Source organism: Melitaea cinxia, chromosome 17 (assembly GCF_905220565.1).
Source record: "Melitaea cinxia chromosome 17, ilMelCinx1.1, whole genome shotgun sequence".
In the NCBI taxonomy this organism is placed as follows: domain Eukaryota; kingdom Metazoa; phylum Arthropoda; class Insecta; order Lepidoptera; family Nymphalidae; genus Melitaea; species Melitaea cinxia.
In genome coordinates, this window is record NC_059410.1 from 14,011,490 (window position 1) to 14,034,467 (window position 22,978).

At 34.1% G+C, this 22,978-nt stretch overlaps 1 protein-coding gene across 1 annotated transcript; it reads right to left on the reverse strand.

The window, feature by feature from the left end:
• Nucleotides 1-4,961: 4,961 nt before the first annotated feature.
• Nucleotides 4,962-6,504, reverse strand: LOC123661430 (ATP-dependent RNA helicase glh-2-like). Its single transcript, XM_045596391.1, has 3 exons — nt 6,496-6,504; nt 5,698-6,274; nt 4,962-5,315 (listed from the first exon to the last, which is right to left on the reverse strand). The coding sequence occupies exons 1-3, from the start codon at nt 6,502-6,504 to the stop codon at nt 5,041-5,043; spliced, it is 861 nt and encodes a 286-aa protein (XP_045452347.1). The 3' UTR covers nt 4,962-5,040.
• Nucleotides 6,505-22,978: the final 16,474 nt, after the last annotated feature.

Below are 22,978 nucleotides of genomic sequence, written 5' to 3' on the forward strand. Positions count from 1 at the left end.
CGATCAAATTTAAATTTGAACACATGATAAACATTGGATTTCGATTAAATTAAAAACCATCAAAATCGGTACACCCAGTAAAAAATTATGCGGATTTTCGAGGGTTTCTCTCAATTCCTCTGGGATCCCATTATCAGATCCTGGTTTCCTTATCATAGTACGACACTTAAGATATCTTCTTTCCAACAAAAAAAGAATTATCAAAATCGGTTCATAAACGACGAAGTTATCCCCGGACATACATAAATATATATATAAGAAGTCCGTTAAAAATAAGAATAAAACAAAACCGAAGGTGGTGGCGGTTAAAAAATATTTAGGTATAAAATCTCAATACCAATAAATGGAGATCCGTTTTTTGAGATTAGTTACAAACAAACTTTTTAACTTTATAATATTAGCATAAATAATTTAATGAATTTAACTGCTTCATGTTTTAATCCAAAAAAATTCATTCACCAAACATCTGCACTGTTTGAACATAATAATCATTACTGTTGCTATACAGTAATCGGATAAAAAGAGGATGTCTCTTTTCATTACCAAGACGCTATTGAGAAATTTTACATTACGTGTGTAAAATGTGAAGCTCACGAACTTTTAACAGTATCAAGGTCACGTGAAGGGCACACGAAATAATTTGGAACGTACGTAAAGACATAATTAGCCTGTGTGTATGTTTGTGCTACTTTTAAAGTAGCTCTTAACAATTGGTCACACTCGTAAAATAATGAGACTTGAAGAACATTTTCATTTAAGCATTTGATGGCGTAATATTAATATAAATACTAATTTAAACATTTTTCTGTTTTGTTTATAAATTTTATAGCAATGTTAACGTTTGCGCAGATATTACATATATAACATATATGTATTATGAATTTAACTGAGGTAGAGCACAGTAGAATCTTTCCTGCTCAAAATATGGAAAAAAATGTTTTAATAATTGACAATTACAATACCACTTAAATTTATCAAGGTAACAATATGTACATTTTCATATTTTATAAATCCGTTTGATTTGAAAGTTTTGAAAAATTTATAAAACATTATATGATTATGCATTTTAACCATAGAATTATGAAGATGTCAATTAAACACTACATGTAAAGAATGCCTGAAGAAGATCTAATATAAAAAACGTCCGCGTCGCATGATTTACAATTGGTATTTTGATTGTCACCTTATGTCCACTTCCCGTGAACGTTGTACTTCCGTTACGACGTTAGACGCTGTTCATTATTCTGGACAACGATACAAGAAATCCTATTTTAGTTTATCGAGACGTAAACTATTTTTGAAGGTAAATGAAACTATCACGTATCAGATGCTAAGAATTCGAGATGAACTTTTAGTTATATAGCCCTAACCTAATTTCGTATACCATCATAAGATCACAAAGTCCTTATGAGGAGAGATATCATCTTATTAGTCTTGTAATGCAAGGACAACAGACCCTATCTTACTGTGTGTACTTAAGTACGTCGATATCTATATTAACTTACAATTATTATAAATTCAACTGCTGGCTTTGAAATACACAGGCCGAAGACGGGCAGCAGCGTCTTCGGTGCGACAAAGCCATCTCTGCGGTCACCAACCTGCCTGCACAGCATGGTGGCTATGGGCAACACACATGAGTTCACGCCATTATTAGCGTGAACTTATGGAGGCCTATGTAGTAGACTGCAATAGGCTGAAGTGATGATGATGATGATTACAAATTAGTAAATATGTTTAGTATGACTATTATACTGAGGTAGGACAAATATCCTGCTCAAATCTGGAGCAACCTGACTGGGGAAGTACTGCAACCTTATATAAAATAACAGCTAAATAATACCGCTTTCAAACAATGCTTTGTTCCTGCGGTGAGTGGGGTGACCAGAGCTCCGGATCGGGAATAGAGTTGCGATGCGCGCTTGCGATGCGATGCTTCTGGTATTGCAGGCGTCTATAAACTACGTTAGTCGCTTACCATCAGGTTATCTGTAAGCTTATTTGCCGACCTAGTTATATAAAAATGCTTAAAATATACACACGGCTGACTGTTTCTTATATTTATATATTATGTGTTTTAGGTAACAGCGTTGCGTGTATTTCTGAACAGACCGGATTTGCATCCTAGTGTGGCCGTTTAATGTGAAGGGTTTATTTATTTATTGTATGTTAGCAATCAGCTCCAGGTTTGAGCAGGCTAAGCAACCGTTGTCTATAACAATCTTAACGACAGTGCGGACCGAGCACTATGAATTCTGCTAGGGCCAACAGCAATAGACATTCCGACTAAAAAGAAAGCGAAGGTCGCAGCGCGGACTTTTTTATTTTGTAATAACTCCAAAGATATTTAATTAAATTATAATATGATTTGAGAAGATATAATGGGCTTGAAAATATAAAGGCAAGTAATATATTTAAATTAATAAGGATTAATTCTGTATCAATCTAAATATCTTTTCAATTTCTCTATAAACTGTTAAGCTATATTTTAAAAACATTTAGGCAATTTTTTACACAGAAGCTCCTAGTGGCTCGATAAGTGACTTTTTTATAATTACAGTCATATTGCGACCATTACACCAACGATCAGTTCACACAAAACTTTGAATACACTTAAACATAAAAAAAAACAAAAATTTCTCTCATTAATAACTATATATATCTACCACATGAAACATTAAAAACCACATAAAAAACCGTCAAGTAATTTTTGAGTTTGTTGATGACTTTAAAACTAAACTTGAATGAAAGAGATTTCAAGAAAATATTACCCCCAAGTAATGGTCTATAACCGAACATGTGGATAAATTTTAATTATTTAACCAACGTCAATTCAAGAAAAAGGGGTTCTAAAATAATATATAGCCTATGGCCTTCCTCGATAAATGGGCAATCTAACCCACTCACTCACTGAAAGACAAATCGGACACATAGTTTCTGAGATTAGCGCATTCGAGTAAACAAACAGACAAACAAACAAGCAAACTCTTCAGCTTTATAAAATTAGTAAGTATAGATGTAAAACTTAAAATTCATTCATTTATTTATTTATTAGTTACTACTAGCTGTGCTCGCGACTTCGTCCGCGTGGAATAGTGACTTTTCATGTTCAACGCGATTCTTTAAATTGGCATTTCTTTTGTATTTATGAACCGATTGACATGAAACGAACACTAAATGTTAAGCTAACCTTGCCACAATATATAGTAAAAACTACACCTAAATCTGATAAGCCGTTTATTTTTGTTGTTTTTTTTTTATTTATTCTCAATGTACACCAAAATACTGACACATATAAAGAAATATACTATACAAGATGTACAAAGGCGATCTTATCGCTAAACAGCGATTTCTACCAGATAACCTTTGGGTACTGGACACGATACATGTACATATTATTAAGGAAGAAAAATTGATAATAAATACCATTAAACATATTAAGACGTCAGTTAAGACTTTTTAAAACTTAAAACAAACTTGCGTTGGAGCCGTTTCTGAGATTGCACAAAAGCACAGACAAAAAGACAAAAATTCTGATCATTGTTTTTGGTCCTATTTGCGTTGATAAAGGTCCCAATAAAGTTTTTTCTCATATATCTTAAATGTACAGACAGCGACCCGTTACATTTTTATTATATGTATGATGATTAACGGTTTTAGCGTTAAAGTGGCATAAATGATTTGGCTGGTTTCCCGTAGAATTTTTTTTTTTTTTATGTCACTAGGTCGGCAAACAAGCGTACGGCTCACCTGATAGTAAGCGATTACCGTAGCTTATAGACACCTGCAACACCAGAAGCATCGCAAGCGCGTTGCCGACCCAATCCCCAATCCCCCCGGGATCTCTAGTCACCTTACTCACCAACAGGAACACAATACTGCTTGAAAACAGTATTATTTTGCTGTGATCTTCTGTAAGGTCGAGGTACTACCCCAGTTGAGCTGCTCTATATTTTGAGCAGGAAATTCCTGCTGTGCCCTACCTCAGTTACTCAGTACAGAATGGAAAAGACACGATGTTTAAAATTTATCATATTATCTATTGTAAGGTTGTAAGAACACAAAAATTTTATAAAATAAAAGATGACGTTTTAGCCTATAATGTCCCACTTCTGGGAATAGGCCTCTTTCCCCATGTAGGTGAAGGATCAGAGCTTAATCCACCACGCTGCTCCAATGCGGGTTGGCGGATGTATTTCATACTATAAGTAACGATCGCTATCAGGTGTACACGATAACGACCGGGACCGACCGCTTAACGTGCTCTCCGAGGCACGGTGGGGAGACCCACAAGGACTGCAGAAACACCCAGACCACGGCAAACACCTGTATGGCCAATACAAATGCTTGTCATATGCGGGGATCGAACCCGCAACCGCCAGCACAACAGGCACAATCCATAGCTGTGACCGTTGCGCCAACGCAGTGTCTTATAATAAAAGATGAATTAATTTAAAAAAAAAACATCAAAATAAATTTAATTATTTGATGGTTACATTATCATCCATACCAATCAATGGCATGATTTGACGACATAATAACTTCATAATGAAGCATATACTATTACAGTAACAAATAAATAACTTTAAAAATACTGTAATGGCGACACACACATGATGAAAATTACACTATTTTTCCTAGACTTAGGAAAAATACTATTTATTTTATTTTGAGTAAAATAATACGAGAAAAAATATTTTACATCATCTTACAATCAAGATTAATCACGGTTATAAATAATTCGACATGGATCATTGTTTGAAACTGGTTTAATTTAGTTTATAGCAAAATAATTTGAACATCTGCTTCTAATAACATTAAGAACTATTCGAGGTTTTTGTCATAAATACTCAAGACCATATCTCAAATATGATGCATGTGCATTCTAACTTAGTTGTTTTATATAATTATTTTATAATTTATATAAACTAAACTATTTTTTGAGAAATGAAACGATTATATAAAATACAATTATATCATTTATTACATATGAATTACATGTTTGAACACAATCATGAACTAAGCAAATTGTTTGACTTTTCAGTAGTGGTAGCCGGTTTGCTCATCGAAAGACTGTTGAGGAATGTTCTGGAAGGATGATGACTTAGGGGCCAGGTATTGACGGCTGGCTGCTCCGAACTGCGGCTGAGAACCGAAAGGTGCTTGAGATCCGAATGATCCAGATCCGACAGAGCCAAATGATCCAGATTCGGCAGATCCGAATGATCCAGATCCGGCAGATCCATGGGATGAACCGAAGCTGGAGCCAGCGGAGTTAAGGCTGTACTGCTGGCTAGGGAAGCGACCTGATGAAGCTATAAAACAAAATACAAATGTGAACAAAAAAGTAAAATTCATTAATATTAGTTGTAATTCTTACATTACGCATGTGTGTTTTATGTTTAAAAATAGAAAAGTGGTAAAGGATGGTAGTTAGATGAAATCCGGGCTTGCATTTTTAAATTTACTAATGCTGTATTTGAAATGTAAATGTGTCTGATGCATCTATAATGTGTTCGGCGTAAACCTTAAGAAATAATTTGAATAGAAAAAAATCTGATCATATATACGCGCCAACCTGCAGTTGATCAGTGTAAGTAAATTAAGTTTCAACTCATATTTGATATAAATGTAGGGCTTGTACCGGGCAAAATGAGACTTAAAAACGGTTATAAATAGATAAAGAGATATTCTTACATTGGGATGAAAATCCGTTTCCATTGAAACCGTTGGATATAGCAGAAGAGGGTCCGTGATCAGGAGGAAGGTACTGGTTGGATGTGGCACCAGGGAAAGCGCTGTTTTTACCGGCGGCTCCAGCGTTAATACCAAATCCATTTGAACCTTGAGAAGAACCAAATCCATTAGAGCTGTGTCCATTAGCGCCAAAACCGTTTGAGCCTTGAGAAGAACCAAATCCATTGGAACTATGGCCATTAGCACCAAATCCACTGGAACCACTGGAAGGACCAAAGCCGTTGGAACTGTGTCCATTCAGACCAAAACCGTTGCTGCCAGAGTTCTGGCCGTTGCTGAAACCATTATTGCTGGCGCCACTAAATCCATTTCTGGCAGAGCTATGACCGTTGCCGAAACCGTTTTTTGGAGAGCCAATCGCACCAAAACCATTTTGTGTACCAGCGCTAGCTCCGAATCCTTTAGCTCCGTTAGAATTGAAGCCGCTGTAGTTGTTGTTGTCAGGTGGCAAGTAGGAACGCTCGAGATGCTCCAGGCGGGCAGCAGAGGCTACAGCAATCAAAGCAGCAACAACAAACTATAAAAAAAATAACATTAATTTTTTAGTGTGAAAAATAATATCTTTAAATCTAAGGATTGAAGAATTAATGTTTTTGATAGACATTTACTAGAATCGACCTCAATAAAATTCTTTTAAAATCTGTGTGATTTACTCAAATATCAAGGAATAAATAGAATGTTATAATAAAATACATATCGCTTAAAACAAATGGTTTTATGTAACATATAATATTTTACCAGTTTCATTTTTGGTCGGTGTATGTACTGCCAAATGTGAAGCTCACACTGAACTGTGATGCTACGAGACAAACTGACCTATTATATACCATTTGACCTGATCCTAATCCTGAAGATCTCGCTCGTATACTGACGTAATATTCTGTGCCGAAGATAATAAAACATCTCCATGATATGATATGCATGGACGAGTAATTAGCCGACAATATTTTCAAATGACCTCGTCTGTCAAAATGATTCAAGGGTATGGATTAATGAATTTTAGTTAATCGTAATAATCAATTTCATTATGAAAGCTGTCTTAGGCCTTATCGCATTGTTGGCTACGATCTCGAACGTGCTTAAGTTAATGTTCGTGAATAGAAGAACATTATTAAAATCGTGAATTGAATCTTTTGTTGAATTTTGCAAGAATTTTTTTATGCTTATAAGTTGCGGATTGCTAGCGAGTTGTAGATGCGTGGTGGGTCACGTATACGTATTTTTTAGATCACTAGTTAATGAGAATAACGTAACATAAATTAAAATTAAAAAATATCTACTATACTTAGTCTCTTTATTCAAACCGTTTTAATAGTTTTTTTTCCAAGATTCGATGATGTATTTATTTCAGTAATGGTAATAAAACACACTTTGGGGTATTTACGGATTAATCGGTAATGTAAATGTTTACAGCCTATGTTTAACTGAATTCGGTACTTTTAGACTTATTACAAACAAAAAATAGTTAAAAATCATCTCCACTGCTTTTCTGTTATAAGTAATACTAACACTGTCTAAAAAATCTGAAAGTATAAAAAAATGTCCTTATCAAATATAATTAAGCACAATAAGTTAATTTACCTAAAGGCTTAACCATAAACCTTATATTCCTAGACATTACGTGTATTTTTTTTGTCCATAAACCAAATTAATGAGTTTGGAAACGTGGTATACGTTACGTTTCCAAACTGTGATAACAATTTAGATATACAATTTAGATAATTAATCAGCAGACGTTTACTGTAGAAGCTTTCAATAAATTTCCAATAAAAATAATAATAAATGAGATATGGTAATTTGCTTAGAAAATGCTATGAAACATCACGTTTCAAATTGTACATGCAAAAAAGTAACGAAAATTTGAATCAATCGCTAACAGATTTATTTATTTATTTATTTTTACAAAAATCCACAGCTACATTTTATGTTTATTGAAGCAATACAGAGCATCCAAACAAAAGCTAATTTCGGATTTACATTATTTAAGTTACACAGTTAAGATAGACAAAGTTGAGTTGAGGTAGTAAAACACAGTTACAATAAAAATGAGAAATATATAAAATGTAAAATATCCATGGTCAATAATGCGTAGACGTGTATGTAATTTTGTGAGTGTGTATGCCTGTGTATTTGTATGTAAGTGGGTGTGGGTATGGATAAGTGACTGTCTAGATTATTCATATGTGCTAGCAAGTTTCTCTATTACAGCCCTTTTAAAGGAACTTCTAGATGTGGAAAAACGGTCAATCTCAGAAAACAACTTGTTATACTGTCGTGACAGTCGACATCTTATTGAATTCCTGCTATAGTTTGAGCCACAACGGGGAACTTGAAAGAGATTCGTGTGCCTGTACGTCTGCTTGGAGTATAAGTATATGATATAATATATATAGTATATGATTCAATTGAATTTTTAATTCTCATTGTAATTGTACAAAAGTAGGTTAGGGTTATTTTTATGAAAGAAATTTTTAATTATTTATGAGCTTTGTTGAGTTCTATTAAACAATGTCTTTACTATTCATATGCTTTAATATATGTAATAGACAGAAGCAAGCATTAGTTATATATCTTCTATATACACAATATCTTTAGGCCAATAACTCATCACGAAAATTATTTATTTAGATATTTATAATTATTTGTGTTAAAAAGTTGAACTTGGATACAAAAGTAGTTTATAGTTAGTAGACTTCGTTATGAATGGATTTTAGGGCAGAACCGCATTAAAGTCGTCTTAAGGCTCATGCAGAGAAGCAAAGATATATGTAATGGCTAGTAGACGTCAGACGAACAAGCAGGTAGTTTATAGTTAATAAAGGTCTATTAAGAACTAATTTTGCAACAGCGTCATATTAAGAAGGTCTAAGGACTCTCGAAAGATTTTATAGAAGTTCCTAATTCTTTGTGCTGCTAACTTGAACTTGGATACAAAGGTAGTTTATAGTTAGTAGACGTCGTTATGAACGGATTTTATGACAGGACCACATTAAAGTCATTTTAAGGCAGCATGCAGAGAAGCAGAGAGATATGTAATGGTTCTAAGACGTTCTCTAAAAATGGATTTCACGACAATAATGGTGGACTGTCGAAAGTTTTTTATAAAATCCTTATTTTTTATGCTATAAACATGAAATTTGGCAAAGAGATAGTTCATACTTTGTAAAGGGCCACATTAATAATGTCTAAGGGCTGTCGACAATTTTTATAAAATACTATATTTTTATTACTAGAAGCTTGAAACTTGGAAAATAGGTTGTTAATAATTATTAAAAAAGTCCACTAAAAATGAATTTTGTGTCAGAGCCGCATTACGAAGGTCTGAGGCCCCGAAAGATTTTATCAAAGTCCTTAATTTTTATTCTACAAACTGAAATTTAACTTAGATTTAGTCTATAGTTAGAAAAATTTCGCTAAAAACGGTTTTTTCGCTGGGAGCGGATTAAAGTTATGTAAGGGCTATCAACGACGCGTTGGACCAACTGTCATAGGACTGGTTTGTGGCTATTGCGATGGCGGTTGCGAATTCGATCCCCGTACATGGCAACATTCGTATTGGCCATACACATGTTTGCCTTATTCTAGGTGTTTGTGCTGTCCTCGTCGTCGAAGCCGTCGGTCCCGGTTGTTACCATGTACGCCTAGTAGCCGTCGTTACGCATAGTAGGGAATATATCCTCCAACCCGCATTGGAACAGCGTGGTGGATAGATTTCTGATCCTTCTCCTACATGGGAAAAGAGGCCTATGCTCAGCAGAGGGATATTACAGCCTGAAGCGCATGAAGCGCGAGGGCTGTCAGAAGTTTGTATGAAAGTCTTTCAATTTTTGTACTTCAAGTTTGAAAAGTCTCAGATGTAGTTTAAAGTTAGTAAAAATCTGCTATGAACAGATTTTGGGACCGGTTCAATGTAGTCTAGGGGAAGTGCTACAAGCTTGCCATAGAGGTTGTTAATAGTTAGTAAACATTCGATAAGAGCGAATTTTTTAACAATACTGGATTAAGGTTGTCTAAAGACTCGAAGAAATTTTTACAAAGGTTGTTTATTTTTCGTGCTACAAAATTTTGAAAAATTATACTTACAAGGGCGTCATATAGGAGTTCAAAGTTTGTCATACAATCTGGCCATCAGTTTTTTTTTTTAATTAGAAGCATAACATAACAACATAACAATACATATAATGGACTTAAACAGAGTATCATCAGGTACAAAGGGCGGCCTTATCGCTGAAAAGCGATCTCTTCCAGGCGGTTGCCAAAAAATTTACATGCCCCTAGGTTAGGGGCATGTAAATTTTTTGTTGCACTTTTGATTAAAAATAAATAAATATGCATGTTACAAATATACATTAGTGCACAATCTAGGGTAGATTAATAAGGGGATGAAATAGGGATTAAAAGTATAATCTTCTTATATATAAAAATGAATCGTAAAATGTGTTCGTAAACGTATAACTTAAAAACGCCTAGACCAATTTTACCAATTCTTTTTTCAAAATGTTCGTTGAAGTCCAAGGATGCTTTTTACAGCGAGAAAAATTTGAATAATTTCCGCGAAAACCCTAAAAACTGCCCTTTTCTTTTTCCCATACAAACGTTTTCTAACTAAAATGTAGAGTCAATTTGAACTTTACTGCTATTCAATAAAGTTCATGTTAAATAATATATTAGGGCGCATTTTACGTAAGTTATTAATGATTAAATTGATCTTATTCATAGACCACATTTAATTTTATTTACATACAGTAAAAATGGTATTAAATAGCTATTTCACATTACCTATTAAATTGTTGTGGGGGCGTTAACAATGGAAAATTCCCGTTTTTAAACCATCGATTCCAAATTTGATACGATCTCCTATATGTGATGTAGAAATGATCGATGAGCGGATTACAGGATAACTCATGCGCAATAAGGATTACGGGAGTGGGTGCTAACAATGAAAATTTTAAATGTATGTAACTCCGAAACTACTGAACTAATTTTTATCAAATTTTTTAAGCATTTATAATTTGGTCCAACTTGAGAGACAGGGTAGTTTTTTATCTCAATCGCACCTGGTAGGTGGCGCTGTTATCAGTATGTAACTCCAAAACTACTGAATCAATTTTTATCAAATTTTGTAAGCATATGTAATTTTGTCTAACTTGGAAGATATGTTAGTTTTTATCTCAATTGAACCCGTTAGGTGGCGCTGCTATCGGTATGTAACTCTGAAACTACTGAATCAATTTTTATCAAATTTTGTAAGCATATGTAATTTTGTCTAACTTAGAAGATATGCTAGTTTTTATCTCAATTGGACCCGTTAGGTGGCGCTGCTATCGGTATGTATGTGTAACCTATCAAATTTTGTAGCTGTTTTCCGGGCAGGACAACGTCTGCTGGGTCCGCTAGTATAATATATATGTTTATTGAAAAAAAAATTGGAGTAAAGTCTATGCCAATCGGCTGTTACCTATAACACAAGTACTAAGTTACTTTATGAACAGATGACCGTGTATGTATGTTGTATATATTTCTTATTTATTTCAAATTGATTGGCCATCATTATGAACTAAATAGTAGAGATGCGCTAACTAAAATAAACACTGAGAAAATTACAGAGAAATCAACTGTAGTCTGTTTCACCTCAAAAGAATAATTTTAAAGTTAACGAAACTCGAAATCCGTAAAGTATTTAGACTTTAAATTGTACAAGTCTTCATTAGTTCAACAAGTTCATACAAAAAACTTCAAAAAAAGCCGATACAACTCAATTACGATGTGTATATTTCAATCATCGTCCATGACCAATGATTTGTTAATTGATTTTTCTATATTTATATATTATTTAAAAATCAATTGAGTTTTTTCTAACTTACTAGGCTAGACTTTAGAAATAGTTTTTATACTGAGATTATATTCCAAGAAAAACATTATCTAAAAAGTTTTTACAATTCGTTCATATTCATTTTTTTTATTATTTATTTTTTTCTCAATAATTTTTATTGTATCTATAACTTAAACGGATATCTTATTTGCTCGATGTTTTTATATGAACTAATCTTCTATTAATACTTGTTGACATAACACGTCCTTGATAACTTAACTTAGAAGACAATTAATTCTTGATTCAATGATTTTTTAAATTTTTGCCCTTAAATTGGGAAAATAAAGGATGTTGTTATTGAAAATATTCAAATAATTCGATTCACGTAAAATGTACTTCAATTCCGCCTGTATCATGCCTACCTACACACATCCAAGGCCTGGTCTTTGGACTCTTTCTCTATGTAGGAGTAGGCTCAGAGCTTAGTCCACGACGCTGCTCTCCAAGGGTTGGCAAATAAAATGTACTTTTTAAGAAATATTTCGGTACTAAAGTACAGACATCAGCTGAATAAATAAATAAATAAAACATTTAAGGATTATTCTATCTAAGAAATGCAAAACATTAATGCCTATATTAAATACCTGATTCAACCGAAAAACAGATATTCCATTATTAGTGGATACTATATTAAAGTTGAATTGCACGAAGCTATCGGAACTTATAGACTTTTTCATTTATACGAGAAGGTCTGAAACTCAATCCAATCTATTCTACAGTGAATTGGTGGAAAATGCATTCAAATACAACAATAATTTTAGAATCGGAGCAGATCCTGAACAAAGAACGTTTGTGAATAAAAATTAATTCTTATAATGAAACGACCTTTTTTGGAATTTATCGCGGTTTATTAGGTTTTGTCCTCCCGTGACCATGGTCGCTGTAAAGTACCCGTAACGTCGGGCATGTAAAAAAGTTTGTTTCATTATAATCAGTTAAAGTAGCGTAAACATTAGAAACAAAAATTATTTCTTAATTTTTCATTAAGTTTATTTGTAATAATTATTTGTAAAAGACATAAAATTTTATTAACAGTAATTTTAACTACAGCAGGGCTAAGGGCTTGCCTTGACATTGGAAGTGCGGTTACCGATACCGGAACAAGTTAAATTCTCACATTTGCCATTAAAATTGGGCAATTAAAAACACGGTTAAGAGCGAGTTCAACTTACATTTTAAGAGATTTATTTATATGTTCCCTTCAAAAAGTTCAAAATTTTCTTTTAATTGTGTAAAAGCATATAAACCTATTATGGAGACTTGAACAATCCTCGTAGACATAAAGAGCTACGCCTTTGATGCGACAAAGCCAGCCCTGCGGTCGCCAGCCCGACTGCCCAGCGTGATGACTATGGACAACACACACGAGTACACACTATTTTTGGAAGGCACTTGTGGAGGACTATGTCCAGCAGTGGACTGCGATAGGCTGAAATGATGATGATGATGAATAACTAGGTACTTCTTTAGCACTTCTTAGTAAATATAATCAAAGTCTACGCGAACAAAGCCGCGGGCAATAGCTAGTTTTGAATAAAAGACCAAATCTATAGCGCCTGATTAAAACTAGTCCGTTAAAAACCTTTTAAGCGAGACGTTTATTGTGATCTAGGAACTCTAAATAGATGATAATGTTATTTTGTTTGTTAAAAATCTATTGTATTGAGTTAATAACCCGATTTCAGATATAATTTGTTGATTCTGGATAAGGTCATAACATTACTATTGCTCATAGATAGTTCGATAATCCTCCAATACCCATATACGCAGATAAAATAGCATTGTACTAGAGTAACCGCGGGGCTGGCTTTGTCGCACCGAAGACGCTGCTGCCCGTCTTTGACATGTATATTTCAAAGCCAGCCGTTGGATGGTTATCCCGCCATCGATCGGCTATTTTTGTTTCAAGGTAGTAGTGGAACTGTGTTATCCCTGAGTCGCCTCTTACGACAGCCACGGGAAGAGAGGGGGTGGCGGCTATATTCCTTTAACTGAGGTAGGGCACAGCAGGAATTTCCTGCTCAAAATATGGAGCAGCCCGACTGGGGTAGTACCTCGACCTTACAGAAGTACTCGATCACAGCAAAACAATACTGTTTTCAAGCAGTATTGTGTTCCTGTTGGTGAGTAAGGTGACCAGAGCTCCTGGGGGGATTGGGGATTTGGTCGGCAACGCGCTTGCGATGCTTCTGGTGTTGCAAGCGTCTATAAGCTACGGTAATCGCTTACCATCAGGTGAGCCGTATGCTTGTTTGCCGACCTAGTGACATATAAAAAAAAAAAATTCTGTACTGCCGTAGCCAAAAGCCAGTAGCTTTGCATGGTTTATTTATTTATTTTACTAAACAAATTTCTTACCACTATACTTATATTATTATATCTAAATACAATATTGATTTAAATACCTTAATGATGTTTTTTTCGATACCTCTTAAATATCCGTCAATCATGAAACCCTACGTCACGAGTTTTACTACCGATGTAATTATGTCGATTCCGTGATTAAAGAAAAAAGGTATCGTCCCATACAAGCTTCGGTCGTCTGTTCCTTGTTAAAACATTTAATAGCACTGGTAAAAATCAATTAAAACGTGATTTGATATTTAGTTACATAAGGCTGGTTGTAAACTATGATTAGAAATAGAATCTAATATAATTACTTATATTGTATATAATTATTTTTAAATAATGATTCAAGTTACGAATGACACAGTTCAATAGTTTTTGTTACTAGAAATATATACATAAAGAAAGATACGTATATTTTTAAATCCATCGTCAAATATTTTACGATTGAAAATGTAACCCCGACAATGAGTTCTGGGTACCTTATTCAGCAGAGGAAGACAACATTATTTGAAAGCAGTATTATTTAGCTGCTTAATGTTAGGTTAAGGTACTTTCCCAGTCGTGCTGCTCCACATATGCTTCCCCAGTGCAACAGGACAGACAAAGATAACAATCTTTTCCTGCTGAAAGAACATAATATTTTTAATATATAATTATGTCGGCAAACAAGCGTACGGTTCATCTGATGGTAAGCGATTACCGTAGCTTATAGACGTCTGCAAGACCAGAAGCATCGCAAGCGCGTCGCCAACCTACCCCCAAATCACCCTAAAGCTCTGGTCACATTACTCACCAAGCAGTATCATTTAGCTCTGATCTTCTGTAAGATCGAGGTACTACCCCAGTCGAGCTGCTCCGTTTTTCGAGCAGGAAATCTCCTGTTGTGCCCCACCTCAATTAAAATCTTACAACTCGATATCCTTACCTTAACTAGCCGTAATCACTAAAAGGTACCTACATCCCACTTATCATTGTAATTGTATCCTTCAAGTATCATAAAGCATTATGGTAAGACTCGAGGTAGCGAAATAATGACTGCACAGTAAACAGGCTAAATACACACTGAAGTCATATAACCTGACCGTGTGATTTATACAAATATTTTCTTAGAAATAATAATAGCTTAAATCTTACTGAGTAGATATTTCACATAAGTGTCGGTAGTTACAAGTTTGGTAACACATTTATTATGTTCGTCCGCGACCAGCCTAAAATTGTATGTTTTATTAGTTTTGACCTTTTCAACGTGTATTTGTGGGAAACGGAACTGGTTACATGTAAGTGATCACGAATTATCTGGGCAATTGGCCATTAATGAATTGTTTTTATTGATACATATGGTACGTTGGCTGACATTGCTAAACACGGTGAAGCATTTACTGGTGTTTAGTGGTTTAACGAATCACGAAAAAAAAAAAAACAGAAATTTAATTGGCAAGCATAAAGTCTGAAATAGTACTATTACATTATACTAAAATGTAAATTTCCACACCGATTTTTTTTAAATAGTTTTAAAAAAATGGAAAATATCTCTCGAAAAATATCTCTTTTTTTTTAACACGAATCAAGGAGAAGCAGCTATTCAGAATTATCGCAAAATATCTAGGCTTATCTTCGATTTCGACTGACGATTTAGACAATCTCAGACAGACACTGTGTCGCCTAGGACACTCTTCAAGAAAAACGCAGAGTTGCCTAAGCTCTGCGCTACCCTCTCGACCTCAGAGACCCCATTCCGGGTTTCAAATGAAATTTTCCTTCTCCAGGACCGTGATGATTTTGAGCTAGATTTATCCATCGGTTGCCTTTTACGACCTCCACGGGAAGAAAGGGGGTGGTGCTATTCTACTCGGCTGACACCACACGGCATTGAAAGTGAAAGAAAAGAGAAGAATTAATATGTAAAGGTGCTTAAATTTCTACATATGTCGCATAATTTCATGTATATTATGCATAATTAAAATTTGTATAGTCTTTAAACAAAATTTCCCGAGAATATTATATTATGATACTTTGGTATATTTTTTTCTCGAATAGTTAACTAATACACACACAAACATTTAGAAACAAATAACAGTTTCAAGTGCCTAATTAAAAGCGTTAACTACAAATTTGTACCACTTATATCTTAAAAGACGCCGCGTTGGCGCAACGGTTACAGCCATGGATTGTACCTGTTGCGCTGGCGGTTGCGGGTTCGATCCCCGCTCATGACAAACGTTTGTATTGGCCATACAAGTGTTTGCCGTGGTCTGGGTGTTTGTGCAGGCCTTGTGGGTCTCCCCACCGTGCCTCGGAGAGCACGTTAAGCCGTCGGTCCCGGTTGTTATCATGTACACCTGATAGCGACCCGCATTGGAGCAGCGTGGTGGATTAAGCTCTGATCTCCTACGCGGGGAAAGAGGCCTATGCCCAGTAGTGGGATATTACGGGCTGAAGCGTATATCTTAAAAGCAGAAAAAGATAATAGTTATAATTCATACAACATAATAATAAAATACTTAATAATTAAAGATTTAAAAAAATCTGATACTAACCTACCGCATGATTGTCTATACAATTGCATTTTCTATTTACAGATTTTAAATTTGATATTCGCTAACGATCGAAATAATTTATTGTGGTCGAGCACAGCAGAATAAAATTGGAGCAGCCCGACTGGAGAAGGACCTCAACCATACGGAATCTTATGTTCTTGTTAATCACAGCTAAATAATACACCCTTATTTATTCATTTAGTAAGAACCATCAACAAAATTACATGTTAAAAAAATTACAATCAGTTAAGGTATTAAATCTTTATATATATATATATATATATATATATATATATATTTCTTGTGTGCGTGTGTATGTCACTGAACCCCTCCTAGACGGCTGGACCGGTTTTGATGAAATTTTTTGTGTGAGTTCAATGGATTCGAGGATGGTTTAGATTCACAATTTGGTCCACTGGAAAATGTTTATTTAAATAAATTTTCATTTATAAGTAGTTGTTAATTTTGGAATGTTTTACATTGGATTCGGTAGACTGCGCTACCATCGCAGCATCAAATATTAAAAATTATTCTATTTTAATTTCAGTTTGTCCCGACAGTTAGTGCTGCGATCAAATTGAGAAAAATATTTGAAATTTTGTGTGATGGCAAAACAACGTTTGCGGGGTCAGCTACTATATAAATATAATTCCTCTTAAAAATACATACAAAATAAAGAACTAAATACATAACTATTACTATTATAAATTAATGTAAATTAATATTAGTGCTACATAGCTTTTGATTTGAGGAATCATATGACTAATAGTTTCTTTTTAAATACAGCTAGGTTATCTGCAAAGATGTCTAATGACTCGTTTTTAACTGTAAATCCTCTGTAGAGCTTTCTCAGTCTAAGGATGAGGGAATAATAACCGAGGTTTGTTCTCTGGGTTTTATAAGCAAATAGTGAAATGGGATATCGAGTACCCTAAGAGACCCTTGAGTAGTATTGTGTTCCTGTGGTGAGTAAAATAGCCAAAGCTACGGGGAAGAGTAAAGGGTTTAAGGTCAAGAACGCGCTTACAATGCTAGTGTTTCAAGTGTCTATAGGCGACGCTATCATTCGGACTGGTCGCTTCTTACCCACCTTTTATTATATAAAAATACTAGCTGACTCGGCAAAAGTTGTCTTGCCGCTAAACGCTATTTAAAAATAGGGGTTGATCTAGAGGGTTGAAAATTTATGGTTGTATATATTTTTTAATGTTGTATTATAAAAAAAAATATCTAAAAATTAAAAAAAAATAGGGGTGGATTACCCTTAACATTTAGGGCGATGAAAAATAGATTTTGTTCGATTGTCAGACCTACCCAATATGCACACAAAATTTCATGAGAATCGGTCCAGCCGTTTCGGAGGAGTTCAACTACAAACACCGCGACACGAGAATTTTATATATTAGATTATGCATATTTATATAATTTACTAGGCGTTTATGACAGGCATGAGACTACATCTACTTAATGGGGGATGGTGCTAAACATTGTTTAAGAACTTCTGCCTGCGTCTTAAACCCAGTTTATATTTATTGGTTATGCATGAAATACAAACATTCAAGTCTTAGAGGACTTCTTTTATGTACTAAGCTAAATATTGTTTCTGATTACTTATCGAGAGATAAATATTTTTTATCTGTCAATTTGTATTAACATCAGAAACTCAAGTAAATGTTTTATTATGACATTCATTATGATATATTCATTGTTTATACTGTGATATGACAGAATAGTTTGACATTTATTAAAAAGCCTTACACACTTAAGCCTTACACTTATTATCGCTTGTAAGCCAACTAAATTTATTGATAATGTCAAGGGTGGATCCAGGGGGCATGGGTGTCATGACCTTCCCCTGGGCTGGATCCACGACCTAGGTGGACAACTAATGAAAATTGTCAAACATTATATTTTTATATATTTTTTTTGTCACATTATAAATATTTTTATTTTATTAATTTACTTTTTACGTGTATTTATTATTATCAAAATTAAATTCTAACTTCTTGTGAGTTGACAACGACTATGTGAACACCCCCGGAGCCAAAGCTTGATCCACTCCTGAATATATAGACCTTGGGTTTATAGTATTTTTAAACGTTTTGTCATGTGAAATAAAATATGGAATACATAAATAAGAATTCATACAATACGTGGGCTAATGAACTAAAATGTAGTTTAATATATTTTGCGTGCAAATATGTAAATATTGTTTTACGATGCGTAATAAAGACTGAAGTCTTAGATTGTTGCTTTCAAGGTATGGAATTTTAATCGCACCTTAGATGTACTGATCACTTAAGATGGAATTGTTGCTATGACTTCAATTTAAATGAAGCAAGTTGAAAATTGTTTTATAAAAGTACTAAAAGAATATAAGTTTGATTTTTATAAGCCAAAGGTATAGTTGTGCGTGTAGGCGTCTGAAACACCGACGGTTCGCGGGTTCGATGGATATTTGTATCGAATGAATATTTTTATTTCTACAAATAATTCCTTCCGGTTTATATGTCTGTTCTTGTGGGTCGGTGCTTAGGATGCTTAAGCTGTCGATTCCGGCTGTTCTCATAAATAGCTGATAGCGATCGTTACTCATAGTATTAAATATATCCTTGAACCTACAGTGGAGCAGCGTGGTCGATTATGCTCCATTCCTTCTCCTACATGGAGAAAGAGGCTTATGCCCAGTGTGATGTTACAGACCGAATACTAATCGTAAACCGAATAGATAAATACGTGATGGTAGCGATAAACTCTGAAATAGGTGATTGAAATTTTATTGTTCAAATTTTGTATTGTACAGTAATTTTATAAATAGCCTAGCTGACACGGCAAACGTTGTTTATAATTTATAAAGATATTCAAAAATAGGGGTTGGTGGTAAAAGGGTGAAAATTTAGGATTATATATATTTTTTGATGCCAAATCATAATAAAATAAAAAATAAATAATCTATCTAAAAAGTAAAAAAAAATTTAGGGGTGGACTACCCTTAACATTTAGGAGGATGAAAAATAGATGTTGTTCGATTCTCAGACCTACCCAATATGCACACAAAATTTGATGAGAATCGGTCAAGCCGCTTCGGAGGAGTTTAAATACAAACACGGCAACACGAGAATTTTATATATTAGATATTTCGCTACTAACATTAATATCATACTTATAAAATGGACTTATATCGACATATCACTAAATCCTTAACCGATAAAGTGTCTAATAAAAACGTTATATTTGTATAAAATAATCTTATAAATAATGTATTTCCAATTAAAAGAGCCGACGGGCAATTTTCTCAGTTTCTCGAGACTTAATGTGCGTTCGTGACGACTTACTACATCTTCACAGTTAGGTAGTACACACACTTTATCGTAATCACTCGCATTTATAATGAAATTATATTAAAATTTTTTTTCTTCACTATATTTTTTTATTTAATATTTTTTTTCAAAATATTATTACGAAAAATTCATATTACTAAAGTGCAAATTGTATTAAGAGTTTTTATTTTTCAATGAAAAAGTTACATTCCAGTAAGGAAATACTATAAAATAATAATTTTGTTATAAATATAAGTACTTTTAAGTACTTTTGTACCTTGTATGTTTCTAAGCTTTAATAAATGGGATAATAAAAAAAAACAATAATAGTAAACGCTCTCAAACATCACAGTAAACATCTGAATGACCAATACAAATATACTCGTATACCATGTGCGGAATAAAGCGATGTTATGGTTGCGCTAGCGTGTCGTCGGATATGTATGTTTGTTGTTAATCACAGCGCAACGGTAACTATGGTGCTTATAGTGTTATTTTTTTGTATTGTATTGCATTATCAAAATATGATTTACAAAATATTACCAACTAAAAATACGGTAAATGTGCTGTTTTACGTTTAAATAAATAAAAAATGTATAGTCTCGCGCATATTATTTTTAAAATTTAAATTATAATAATATTAAACGCTTAACAGTCCCCACTAGGAATACTCCTGCGTTATGGGTTTAGAAACACACACAACACACAAGCATAAACGATCAGACCACGGCAAACACACGTACTACCTACACACAAAACTGTATGGCGTATACAAATGTTTACAAGTACTGGGACCGCGGCGCCAACGAATCATTGGATTGTGAAATGGAAGTTTTTTAAATTGCAGGGTGTCAATTCTATTTCTTCGATTTAAGTTTTTGATGATTTACAATACTTACAAAAAAAGACAATTATGTACAATGGCGGTACATCCAGTATTCAAAACTCGACAGCTATAATTAATACAATAAATATAAAAATTATTTCTTTACGTTACTATTTGAAATTTAGTACTAAGCTGTGTGGCTACGGCATCAAAGAATATAGCCACTCCCTCTCTTCCCGTGGGTGTCGTAAGTGGTGACTAAGGGATAACACAGTTCCTCTACCACCTTGGAACTTATAAGGACGACTGATGGCGGGATAACCATCCAACTACTGGCTTTGAAATACACAGGCTGAAAACGGGCAGCAGCTTCTTAGGTGCGATAAAGCCAGCCCCGCGGTCACCAACCCGCTTGCCCAGCGTGGTGTGACTATGGGTAACACCCATGAGTTCACGCCATTTTTGGCGTGAACTCGTGGAGGCCTATGCCTAGCAGTGGACTGCAATAGGCTGAAATGAGAATGATGATGATGATTCAAATCTAAAAAAAATCTAAGAGTGTCAAAACATTAAAAAAAAGTCATATATCATAAAAGTCTTCATCTTATTTCCCAAGTTGATAATAATTGGTTGAAAAAAAGTAGTTCTTTATTTTTCCTCGCTTAAGCTGTTTTATATTCTACGCCTTATTTATTAAGTAAATAATATACGATTTATTTACATAACATCTCACTATTATATCATCTTTGTCATAACAAAATCAGCAAGTTTAATAATAACATCGTATTAAACAATAGTAAAAAACCATGTGTGCGTCAGGGCTGAAATGCGAATGAAGTTAGCCCACCTTATATCCAACTCTAACCCCAAAACAATCGTCCGAATACACGCGTACAAATGTAAAACCTCCCACGATCATCTTCATACCATTTACGTAATTACATTTCATACCAAACTTGGTCAGTACCATATACATCTAGATGACTGAGGTCACACGAATCTTCCTCCAGATCGGTATGAACTAGATAGATTATGTAATCCCTAATAACTGTTTATGGCAAGGATGTGCATTGGAATCTTATTACCATTTGTGGCATTTTAATCAGATGACATTGTAACTTTGTTATACGAGTACATATATTATGATTGCCTCTAACATATAATTCATATAATGCTTTCTTGAAAAATCGTCGAATTCGTCCACATCGTCCGCATCCTTGGTAGCTTTATAAATGAGGCAGAGCAAAGCAGGAAATTTTCTGCTCAAATATGGAGCAGCCCGACTGGGGTAGTACTTCGACCTTATCATAATGACACCTCATCTGATCACAGCTAAAAAATAATATTTTCAAGCAATGTTGTGTTCCTGTTGGTCAGTAAGGTGACCAGAGCTCCTGGGGGGAATTGGGAATGGGCTCGGCAACGCGTAATCTCTTACCGCCAGGTGACCCGGGCGCTTGTTTGCCGACCTAGTTATATAAAAAAAGCTGCTGAACCAATATAATATTTGAAAATGCACAATTTTTTTCAATAGAGTCAAAAATAAATTTTTAATAGAGTCAAAAAATATTTTAAGTATGGGATATATGGTTATTTTTCTCATTATGGCAACCATACCCGTAATATACATGAAGTAAAAATTTCAAGAGCGTATTTATTAGGGTTTCGAAAAAAGGGCAAGTCGAGTTTTTGGTTTCTCTTTTAGTTATTTAATCCTAATAAACAATATAGATGCGCCATTTTAAAGTGATAGAAACGTTTCTAAGTTAAACGTTTCTTTTAAAAGTAATAATATATATATATATATATATATATATATATGTTTAGTTAAATATATGGGAAATATAAACCACATATGTATTTAGAATATAAACTCAACTTTTTTGAAGCGGAAGCTGATGAATGCCTTACGAGAGCGTTACAAAAAGTGTGACTGAACGAGGCGAACGGAACAAGAGAGCAGGAGAGAGGTGCGACCACACATTTTCTTTCTCTCTTTCTCTTATAGCCAGTTTTGTTTCGTATATCTAAAACACAGTGCAGGCCTATTGCTAAAGGAGCTTTACTTCGGTCGTGTGGTCTGAAGTATACTCGTTCTTTGTATGAACAATATTCTTAAAAAATTTCACATGAATGGAGCTATTTAAATGATTAAACGGATGTACATACGCATTTATAAGCTCTATTATAAATAGAGACATTAGTACACTCATACGTTATATCATCATTAGGTATGATTTAACATTATTATAATAATGACTCAGTTAGTCAACATAGAACAATAATTTTATGAAAGTGGTATAACCATAACAATGTT